Source organism: Gymnoscopelus braueri (assembly GCF_963280865.1).
Source record: "Gymnoscopelus braueri genome assembly, chromosome: 5".
NCBI classification, from domain to species: Eukaryota; Metazoa; Chordata; class Actinopteri; order Myctophiformes; family Myctophidae; genus Gymnoscopelus; species Gymnoscopelus braueri.
The window spans coordinates 14762795-14774885 of record NC_137606.1 but is presented as its reverse complement, the minus strand read 5'-3'; the positions used below and the strand labels follow the sequence as shown (position 1 = coordinate 14774885).

Below are 12091 nucleotides of genomic sequence, written 5' to 3'. Positions count from 1 at the left end.
TTCCCTTGTTACATAAGTGAGAATTTAAACATAACAGTAGTATCTTGTTTAAATTGCTTGTGAAGATCTCTGAAGATGGAATACCCTACCTGCATAGATTTACTTCTGTTTATGTATTTAAGAGAATTGAGAAAACAATAGAATCTTAATGGAAAGGGTATATAATACAAATCTTTATCTTTCAAGCTAAATTGGACATTGTACTTTTCATTTGTTTATTTATTGCTTTGCTGTTGAGGGACAGGCTCACCAAAGGCTTCAGCTGCTTTTTAGAAGTGCCGTTGCTTATGGAAGTTGTTTTTTGTTTGTTTTTTGTTTTGCATTTTCCAGAGGAGTCCAATAAGAAGCACCCTTTCCCTTGTCCTACGTCTTACCGGACTGCTTTGACCCACTACCTGGACATCACAAACTCTCCTCGCACAATGTCCTCTATGAGCTGGCACAGTACGCTTCAGACCCCAAAGACCAGGAGAACATGCGCAAGATGGCTTCCTCCCTCTCCCGAGGGCAAGGTCTGACAGAGAGCTTTTGTTTTTTAATTATTTCAAAATCTATGCAAATACATTTTACACTGGTCTGCCCAAATAAGTTATATATTAATCTGTTGAACAGAGGATCCCTACCATATGAGGGTCATAAATCTAGTACTTGCATTGTAGGAACTTGTATGTATGTATGTACTCTCATACTGACCATGGTAACCACCAGAATATGTTTTTTTTAAAATCCATTTTGGTTAACATTAACAAAAGAAAAAACACCACTGAGGTGCAGTGCCTTGAAAGATATTATTAATTTTGTTCATATTCTGAATCCTTTTAAGAAAAGTGTATTTTCTTGTTTTTTTTGTAGGTCAACTTATTTTTTCTCTTTTGAAGGAATTAGATATTTTTCTTTAAGTGCCTTAAACCGAACTGACCTGTGCGTGTCTCTCCTCAGCATTGTACCAGAGCTTCGTGTTGGACTCCTGTAGAAACATCTTGGCCATCCTGGAAGATATGCCTTCTCTCAAGCCCCCCATTGACCACCTGTGTGAGCTGCTGCCCCGTCTTCAGTCTCGCTATTACTCCATCGCCTCCTCCTCTAAGGTGAGCACTGACACACACACACACACACACACACACCACCTCCTCTAAGGCAGCGATTCCCAAACTTTTTAGCTCGAGACCCAAAAGAGAAATGTGGTGTCTCCCCAGGACTGAAACGTACAAAAATACGTTAGAAATTAATTACATTTCAGTAATAGTGAAAATAGCCGATCTTCAAGGTTACAATGCGTTGCGACGACGGTTCTGTACAACTGCCTATTAGACACATAATTAGTAGGAATTGACTAGCTCTGGTCTATAGCGTTATTAGTTCTCCTTAACGCTATGTGACGGTACGTGTGTTTTCCTCACTGACCCGGTTGCACGAAATCTACACTTGAGTAAAAATAAACAATATACTTTAGCTACTTGCCAAAACAAAGACGGTCTTTGATTGTTGAAAGACTCTCAGAACACTACCTGTGTGTAAACTCCACTTTTTGGCCAGAAAATGTAATCTATCCACCATACGCCAATACTTTTATTCACTCAACTACGCCATGTACAGATCCAGTCAAGGTGCATTTTTCTATTGACTGGATCTGTAGGTTGAGTGAAATAAAATCCCTGTAATAAAATGGATATCAATTAAACATCATAGGAATTCAGCCAATATGGACAAACAACATGGATAATTGTTTTTCTTATTTTAGTTAGCTCACATCAATTTGTACAACATGTTATTCAATTCTCCATTGTGATGCTTTTTAGGTTCACCCCAACAGCATCCACATCTGTGCTGTGGTGGTAGAGTATGAAACCAAGACAGGCCGCACCAACATGGGAGTAGCCACCAACTGGTTGAAGAACAAACTTGTAACCGACAATGGCCACAAGGCCACTGTTCCCATGTACATCCGCAAGTCCCAGTTCCGCTTGCCCTTCAAGGCCACCAACCCAGTGATCATGATCGGCCCTGGGACAGGCATCGCTCCCTTCATGGGCTTCATCCAGGAGAGAGGATGGCTCAAAGAGCAAGGTACATAATACTGTGAGACTACATGCACAAAACACTTGAGTAATGTGATAATGGAAAAAACAGGTTTACATGATTCAGTCAGTATTTGAATTTCTCACCAAAGATGTGATAACTCAAAGCTTTCAGCATGACTTTGCTTGAGTTTCAAATGGCCAGATATGTCATTTAAGTAAGCATCAAGTTTCCTCTTCTTTCTTGCCTGTTGCCATGATATCGTTAACAAAAAAAACTGTTTCTTTAACAAACGGTGAGCGATGTAGCATTTGTGGCACGCTAGGAGTGTCAGTGAAATCACTTTTGGCTCTGGGGTTCATCGGACGCCGTTTTTTGTAAAATGGTCCCCTCCTGCAAACATTGGAAGGCAATGATTTTGGCGTGGAATATGAAAAGTCTGAATGATAGGTATTTATTACATGACTCCAGAGATGATGTATTACTGATTGGTGTGAGTTTTGGACAAAATCTGTATGAGTTGCAGAAAAAAAATCTAGTTGGGCAGAAACGGATGTGGCCTACAGTATATGGGGAGCTGTGGCGTGATGAAAGAAACATCCACACTCACTGATGAACGTTTAGGAGTCTTTAATGATATGCAGCAGCAGATCTGCGGAACATTGAAGAGTGACTCCTGAACTTTTTGTCAGTGAGTGCAGATGTTACTTTCATTGTGTACACCAGGTTACTTCAAGATTGAAGTGAGTTGTCGTGATCTATGGAAACCAGCGAATATTTCGTTTTGATTGCATGATCTACCCCTACAGTTCAAGAGTTATATAAATGTAGGGTGGAGTGTCTTCCTTGGCCTACTGGGAGTGTGCATGAAAAGTTGGCTGCAGAACGGTCCAGCTGAGTGTGTGTATTGGATTACTTCTAACCCAGTATACAGGACTGAGCGACAACATATACAACCTCTGACCATGGAATAGTGGCACAGTGAGGTGGTTGTTTTTAGTCTGAACAGCACAAGAATCGTTTGGTATGAAACAAAATAATGCTCTCAAAAGTATATTAATTATTAAAGGTCTTTCTATGTGTGCACAATTAAAAGAAAATGGTGTCTTAATATTTTAATTAACAGTCAAAAGAAAGCTTAGTGGCACAGTAATCATTATCTCCATGTCCTAGGTGCAGTAAGCAGTGTCTGCTTGTGGTTTCATCTACAGGAAAGGAGGTTGGAGAGACGGTGATGTATTTTGGCTGCAGACGTAAGAATGAGGACTACATCTACCAGGAGGAGCTGGAGGAGGCAGAGACCAATGGAGTTCTATCAAAGCTCAGTGTGGCCTTCTCCAGAGACCAAGAACAAAAGGTATGGCTGGCCATCCATTCCTACAAAGGAATGTTGAGTTAAAAACATGTTGATTATCATCCATCACTGAATGATGGCTTCTACAGTATACAGATTTAATTTCATGCTACGATAAGGGTTCTTGTAATTGTGTTTCTGTTGGGACAATGTTCAGGGCATTGCAATGTAGCACATGGTCATTTGTCTTGCTTTTGTCAAAATGAAGGTGTACGTGCAGCATCTGTTGAGAAACAATAAGGAAGAACTCTGGAGGCAGATCCACACAGACAATGCTCACATCTATATCTGTGGGTAAGTAATAAAACAAATGGGAACTTTCTGTGACAATTCTAATTAATTGATCATAAAACATTTGATAGTTTGTAATTCACAGAACTTTGTTTCCCCTCATCCATTTCTTTCGTTTCTTTCCGTGTTACCCCAACTTAGCTTTAAACTTGTGAAACGGCATGTTTGTGTGAGAGCTGTGTCTCCTTGCAGCATCTAGCACTCAGCATCCAGCAATCAGTGGGATTAGCCCAAAATGTATTGATTGAATCCTAGTGCAGGTATGGACTGAACAAGTCACATCAACAAGATGGCCATCAGACGGGATGGATGTCCTCTTTTGTGGATGCAAATTTTACAAAATTAATTTTGCATCCTTAAAAGACGACCATCCCAAACTTGATCTAAAATGTATCAGAGAAAATAATAATACTTGGGCACTTCAGGAGAGACTACGCAAATAAAATATACTGGAGCACTCGACTGGTCTGCACGTGCTTTGTTGTTTTGCAGGGGTGACTGACGTTTCGACTTTCGTCTTCCTCAGAGTCAAACGGGTCTAAAATGTATTCTGCCAATATTATTGTATTTTAAGACAAATTACTTGAAAATTAAGAATTGTGCCCCAAAGCACACTTTAAGTCCTTGGGTAGTCAGTTCTACTACCCTACAACGCCTCTGTGTACTTCCCCTGTGTAATTCTTTGCTACAGCGAGTTACGCTAGCCACTGTGACATTCCGGTTTCATGACATCTTGCATATAGTGGCTCAAGCTGTGATTGATCTACTTTTGTTTGGACAGACAAACCCTGTGATGGATGGCATCTTATTGAATTTTGTCTTTACAGGGATGCAAGAAACATGGCCAAAGACGTGCAGACAGCCTTTCACGATATTGCAGAGGAAATAGGAGGTATGACACGGACCCAGGCCACCGACTACGTAAAGAAATTGATGACCAAGGGACGGTACTCACAGGATGTATGGAGTTAAAACACAAAAGACCCAATCAAATCTACTGTCCTGGTTGTTATTATTATTATTATTTTTCTGTCTCCATCTTGTTCCATCAGGACTAGACCTCAAAGCATTCAATTGTTATTAGTTACCATGGTCTTTGAGAGCTATAAGAGAGGATGGTCCAATTTTGGTCTCTGTCAAGCCCTAGCCTATAGTTCAATGAGGGACCATTTGCAGATTACACAAATCAGTATTTCTTGAACTGGATCAAAACCTAGACTAGGTCTGTTGTCAATTGTCGTGTTTGTGAAAAGCTGTCATTAACTCATTCCCTGCCTAGAACGACTAAAACGACTTCTGTCCCATAAGCCCTGTCTGCCTAGAACGACTTTTTTTTTTTTGACCCAAAGACCAAGGAGATATGATTTTTCGAAGATCTAGACTCCCATCCACTTCCTTGTTAACTTAAAACTTAAACATTCTGTATCTCGGCTCCTGAGTACTTTTTTTTTTCAATGAAAAAATCTCTGGCAGTGGGCAAACGCGGCCAGAAATAATTCAGGCAGTGAATGAGTTAAGGCCAGATTTTGGATTGACTGCTAATAGGGTTTCGTCAATCAATCAATGGCAACTACAGTATCTGGCTTTGACAAAAATGTTCAAGAGTCTCTGATTTGAAAATGTGACAGATAGTGGTGCAACATAGTCAGTCACCCTCAGCTCCTGGTGTATTTCTTGACCGTCAGGCTTTCACTGGCGTGTGGAGCCATTCTGTTTTTTCTCTGAATGTGAATCTGTCTGTTTTGTTGGAAAAGAACGGTTTGCTAACGCCACCCTGTGGCTGTATATACTGTACTGTACAATGTCATTCATTTGTGCAAATGAAGGCTGCTGTCTCTGAAAGCTCATACTGCAGTCTTTTGGGAAGCATTCTGAATATGCAATCTCAAAACCAATGGAAAGACAAAAACGAATGGACATGAATGTAGACCTCAAAACTGTAGCACACATTGAGACTGTTTTTGCGGTATACTGAATACCACATAGACACTGCAGTAGGAACTTTCAGAGCAAGGCTTAGGCTTGATTGGAGAACCCACAAAATAACAGTCTTTATCTCTAGGGCTTGATGTAACAATAGTAAAGTGTATTCAAAATACATTAATTAAACTTTTTAACCTCAAGTTGTAAAAGAAGTAAGGAAAAAAAAAAAAAAACCTCTTTACCAGTCCGTTTTTACAGGGATATAAGCTTAATGCAGAAGTTGTATTCATTGAGTCTATCACTCTAATTACTCTTTCAGAGGCACAGAACGTTATGATGCAATTGTGAAGTCTTAACGGTTTTATCTGACTTTTAAACCTAACAATAATAAAATAAATAATTAATTTGTAGGTATCTGTAATATTCTTTTAAATACATACAATGGAAATGGTAGACATATCTCATTGTTTGATATGCATTGACAACAGAAGATGACAAGATAGGTTTATTGTGTAAACCTATAATTTACTGTAAAGTGAGACCTTTCAAGGCTACTTCTGTGTGTTATATATGGTATATTTTACCTTGTACAATTATATATGCATCACTGTGGATACTGATGTCACTGCTCAACTATGTCGAATGATTGTGTCTGTCAATGTATAATTGCATTCACCATTAATTTCTTTCGACTCAATCGTTTGGGGAGTTACAAATTCCCTTTAGAGAATCTTTTTAAATGTATCCTGTGCCTTTTTTAAAAACTGCCTTACAAATTTGCTTAGACTAAGTATTGGATTCTTCACACTACTGATTGTTTAACAGAAAAAGATGAAAGCCCCCCCCCCCCCTCCTCCTCCACCAAGGCCGTCTTCCATTCATGATGTAATTATTTGATTATATCTAGGCATGTCTTTTTTTTTAATGAATAAAACTTGAATAATTTGTCAATTTAAAGACTAAACCTAAAATGTTCATTTTCTGTCTGCTTGCCCAGTTTAAAAAGCACGGGAGGACTGTTGCAAATGGTGTGAATCTAGTGAATGGATCATATACACACATTGGCCATTTTGCTCTTAAGTCATACTCGCAGGGAAGAAACCCCGGTTCATTGATTCATACCCACCCCTTCCCCTGATCATGACATAAGAGCAGTGGTGGAAAAAGTACTCGGATATTTTACTTAAGTAAAAGTATCAATATTGCAATATAGAAATACTCCGTTAGGGCGCGCTCCCACCAAGAGTTGGCTGGCCGCTGTTTGCAGAATCTGCCAATGCATTGTCAATGCAAATGCGTTGATTCACGCAAGAGCAGATTTTTCCGCTAGTCGCGCAGACCTTGCGTTTATCTGCTCTACACGACTAAGCATAAAACTGCTGGAGGCAGGCGCTGATTTTCCCCCTCTGTCCAATCGGGTGAGTGGAAGGCGGACCGTCTCAAGACTCAGGAAGCAACATGGTGCTCAAGGCAGTAGGCGGTGCGGGCTACGGGGAGGCTCCTGAAAGTGAGTGACAGGCGCGACACTCCCGTTTTTTAGAATCCGCTGGCTGCAAAAAACTGGCCGCGCACAACCTGCGTTTAACAGCGGCCAGCCAACTCTTGGTGGGAGCGCGCCCTTACAAGTAAAAGTCCAGAATTCAAAATTTACTTGAGTAAAAGTGCAAAGGTATTGGTATCAAAATGTACTTAAAAGTACCAAAAGTAAAAGTACTATAATGTTTGAAAATAGCAGATCTACAAGCTCACAACGCGTCGTATCGCGACGCGTTGTGAGCTTGTAGATCGGCTATTTTCAAATAGCCTATGTATAAAATAGGGCTAAATTGATTAATGTAAGTTTTATAATATAATTGATAATTTCAAAGTAACTAGTAACTAAAGTTTTCAAATAATTGTAATGGAGTAAAAGTACAATATTTACCTCTGAGATGTAGTGGAGTAGAAGTAAAAGTACAGAAAATTGGAAATACTCCAGTAAAGAAAAAATACCTCAAAATTGTACTTAAGTACAGTACTGGAGTACATGTACTTAGTTCTTTTACACCACTGCATAAGAGTAGACTGGCTGTGTGAATATGGTTAATGTGACTGACTGGATAGTTTGGGAATTGATGTTTACATACAATTTGCAGATGGTTGGTGGGAACATTTACAAGGGCAAAAGCGCAGTAGCTCAGCATATTGTCGCTGTCGGGTGGAAACCTTGTATGTCCGAAACTGTTACTTTTCAGAGAACTTTAAAAAGAACCTGTGTTCCAATGGATCCAACATTGTTTAGTCACAAGCTCTTGTTAATAATACTTTATAAAACCCCACACAAACTTAATAACTTTCACTTAACTAGTTTATCATTGATTTAAATTCAAATGTATCCTGTGTTGATGTAAAAATGTGTTTATAAAACATGTTTGCATCCACTCTCTCTCACCTTTCACCCACACATTAAATCATGTTACTGTACAAGGCAATATAAGGAAATGTAAGTCCACAGCCTTTTCCTTCTATTTTTTTGCCTTACGCATCTCTTCCTCTGAACAAATAAACTTGGAAGAAAAATCACTAATTTCTACAAAATCTGCTTATTTAAGAATCAACAGTAATGTATGAAAATTGTAATTCAGTTCACTGACTACTTGTAGGGCCATATACATTAAAAGAGCACTTGAAATGACTGCCCAAATGTATTTATTTCCCTTTTGAAAAGCTTTTTTAGGCATGTCTTTATTATTATTACTTTTAGTTCATGACCTGCAGCTGTTTACATGCTGTGTGACTTGTTTTCAATTGGTCATATCATTGCTATCGGGCAGAAACCCCTTTTGTAACTTAATGCCCTGCTTGTTCACACTACAGTGTGCCACACAAGTATCAAAAATAGCAGATCTACAAGCTCAAAACACTGCATCGTGATGCATTTTGTAGATCTGCTATTTGTTAATTGAAATCCTGAAAAGAAGCAGTTTTGGACATGAGAAACAGACTATATTCTGCTATGGATAATGTTTGAGGCGTGACTGTTAATCTATTCTGTGCTGCTTTTGTATGAATGTGATCAGGCTCAGACACATTTCAGCAAAAATCCACTGTAGGTAAGTTAATGTTTAAATGATAAAGCAACAACAAATAAAGCACATACCTTTTAAGACTTTACAGTTACACCTTTATTTTGCCAGAAAATAAATTGTACAACTTAAAAAGTCAAAAACAAAACGCAATAATGCAGCACGTCAAAGTATAATTCTCCTCCCATTCAAACAACACAATACAATGTCTGGAGTGGTAAACAATTTGTATATTAGGTTGCGATTAGTCTTGCAAGGCCAGCCCTCCAATTGTACCACTCCAAGTGGAACAATGGATGGCTGGTTTAAAGCAAGCCTGGGATCTGAGGTTCGGTTGTGATTGATACTTTTCCAAGTTTTCTTGTCACTCAATGGCTACAGGTATACACAAAAGTCTATGTTCAAAGTTGATTAAATTCTTGAGAGAGTGCATAATCTGTGTATTGGCTATTTGAAAATAGCTGATCTACAAGCTCTCGATGCAGCGATGTTGTGAGCTTTTAGATCTGTTTTTCTTTTTTTATCGACACAAATCTTGTATGGGGGTCCCTTGTAGAAAATATTTTCTCTGCGGCCAAATACATACTAATTTGGGGGTCCTTGACATGAAAGAGTTTGAGAACCACTGGTCTAAAAAGGGTCATGCATGAAGTTTAAATTCAGCCTAAGAAGTTAAACTAAACTACACTAGAAATACACTAAAAAATAAAGGTGGGCAAAAACAAAAGGATCACATCAGTATAAGTCAGCTGTCAGGTTGAGAGAGTTACTTACTAGCATTTAAAATACTTCCCTGTGATTGTCCTCACTTTGTAGTCATGATCTTTTTGTTTATTGACAAAAGTACCCCATGCATCTGGTAGCTAGCCTACATAGGCATGATAAAACAAACCATAAAAGTATGTGTATTGTCTTGATATTTTGCAGATATTGAAGATACAGTACTATATTTATTTTGCATCAACAATGTGAGTATAATTAAAGAGGAAAGGGTGGTCTATCTGTATACTAATGTAAGTGTCATTAAAGCTAGTCAGACATTCATTCAATGCCAGCCAGTGCATAATTATGGATAATACTCAGCATTTGTTTTAATCTACTGCTCTTGGAGCACAAGAAGGTTGCAGCTTAGTTAATCAGGACAACAATTGTCATGCATTACAGAAAGGTACTGAAATGTAATGCTTCCATCTTGTCATCCCTATGAGATTGAGTTTTCCCATTTTACGGTCATTTTAATATTAAGCTTTCCATTGCTGTTATAGGCCTAATCAGGCTTCTGAAACAACCTAATGTCACTCCAGGAACTTGTAAAAGTTTAATCTTAGATTATGAACTTTGGACCTTGTCTTATGTGGTAACTCAGCCACCTGGTACTCGCAAGATCTCCAAAACAAACATGAGGAATTCTTTGAAAACCTCTCTGCCCACTTCTGTCTCTAATACAAGTGCACAATGTGATTGATGATACAGGGGAGTATGTTGTTGCTTTGCTGAGGGAACACATCTATGTTCAAGGACTTGGCCGCATATCACCTGGCAGACTTGATGCAGCAGTAAATTAATTTAATTTGGCAAAAGTTGTGTTATGTGTATTCAATATAATTCTCATTGAATAGACACACATACAGTACACATTCAATGACATTCTGGGTTAGCAGATGAAATAAAATAATAAATGATCTGTAATCTGAAATCACTTAACGATTCTTCAATTGTCACTATGGCAAGCAACAAAAAGCAAAACAAAAAAGGAAAAGTAATTTATTTTAATGACAAAGTGTCAAAGTGATTTAGTGTTAACCTTGTTACTCCCTGTACTTTCAAAAAAAATGCTGTGGTAGGCCTATAACTCTAGAAATGGAATCTCAGGCTATAAATGTATATGAAGCAGCAGCCTCACTTGTAGCTCTGTACTTCAAGCACTAGAAATTATTTATTTAAATGAACAAAACACAAAGATCACAAGAACAGCCTATAGTCAAATACTACATCCAGGGACTAAACTATAGTTCCACGCTGCCTCTAAATCACCACCTCAATTTGGTAGTTATCTTTCAATCCACACGTAGTTATCTTTCAACCAAGGGAAGAGATGGGGGATTCACCTCAATAAAGTGAGCAGCTACTGGGTAAATAACGTTTTTTTTTTACACCTTATATTGCTATGGTGTTCAGCTATTAGGCTACCTATGTTTAAAACCCATTAAGCATCTGTCATTTTAGACTTCTTTGGCTATTCAAAAATGCCAGATCAGTAGAAGTGCATAGAGCGCCGCGTCACTAATCTACTATTTTAGAAAAATCGTGAAAATTTGTGCAAACCCTCTGAATATATATATATTTTAAAGCTAGCATTTTTAACTCAAATCTTTGCTTCTGGGGGTCCCTGGAAATTTTTTTTTTCAGATGTGGGTCCGCAGCCAAATACATATCCTTTTGGGGGTCCTTGACATGAAAAAGTTTTGAGCACCAATGATTTAGCGACAAGTTTTTCAGGAAACTGTTAAAAAAAACATAATATAATATAATATAATATAAAATTAATGATTATATTATATGCACAACTCGAGTCATCTATCTTGTGGGAAGGCTGTAGCAACTCATAATGTAATAACGGCTCATAATGTAATAACTGTTTACAATGTAATAACCTAAATGTAATAAAAGCTCCTAATGTAATAATATCCTGAGCACATAATGTAATGTGTTACATTAAGAACCTTATGTAGCCGCTCATAATGTAATAACAGTTAATAATGTAATAACGGCTTATATTGTTGAGGAAAGTGTTACATCGTAATAATCAGTATCATGTCAGTATGAGACTGACTAGATACGGATATACTGACCATGATACTGACATGATAGATTGGTGAAGCAATAGGAAGCGGCGCTGGTACCAAGCGCAAGGCTTTGGGATCCACCCTTCAAGACCTTCGATAGGGCTGGCTCCTCCAGTCTATCAAATTATTGGCTTAGGAATGTGACAAAAACTAAAAGATATCCATGAATTCAAGTCTCCATTAGTCCATGAGCCAGTCATTATCGAAAGAGTGGGCAAAACCATTCCTATATTAAATTGTTCATAGGGTCAATACGAGTAAATAAATATATGATAACCTCTCCACAGGAGCAGCTTTTACATGGTTATCACACATTTTGTTATTTTCCCCATACGTACATGACAGGTGAAAAAATGACATTTAAAAAAGAGTTATCATAATGAAACTTCCTGAGTTGATTACTTACATGAATACAATGATTTATCGTATTAAAAGTTTTCTGAAATTGTATATTTAAATATGCAAATTAGGCATTACGAAAATATATGCCCTTTCCAGAATCAACATTGGAACATTGGACAAAGCCAGAGTGAACATTCTTATTTCATTTTGTTAAGATGTTTGAGTCAAAGGTTTTTAACGAGGGAATATTC

At 38.0% G+C, this 12091-nt stretch overlaps 1 protein-coding gene across 1 annotated transcript in view; it reads left to right on the top strand.

The window, feature by feature from the left end:
* The window catches only part of LOC308084995 (NADPH--cytochrome P450 reductase-like), a 24322-nt gene extending 18523 nt beyond the window's left edge, over positions 1-5799 (top strand). The window contains 7 exon segments of the mRNA XM_080428005.1: positions 245-417; positions 420-512; positions 940-1088; positions 1800-2067; positions 3231-3376; positions 3582-3667; positions 4492-5799. Of these exon segments, the coding sequence (XP_080284131.1) occupies positions 245-417; positions 420-512; positions 940-1088; positions 1800-2067; positions 3231-3376; positions 3582-3667; positions 4492-4636 (1060 nt within the window). The 3' untranslated portion in view covers positions 4637-5799.
* Positions 5800-12091: the final 6292 nt, after the last annotated feature.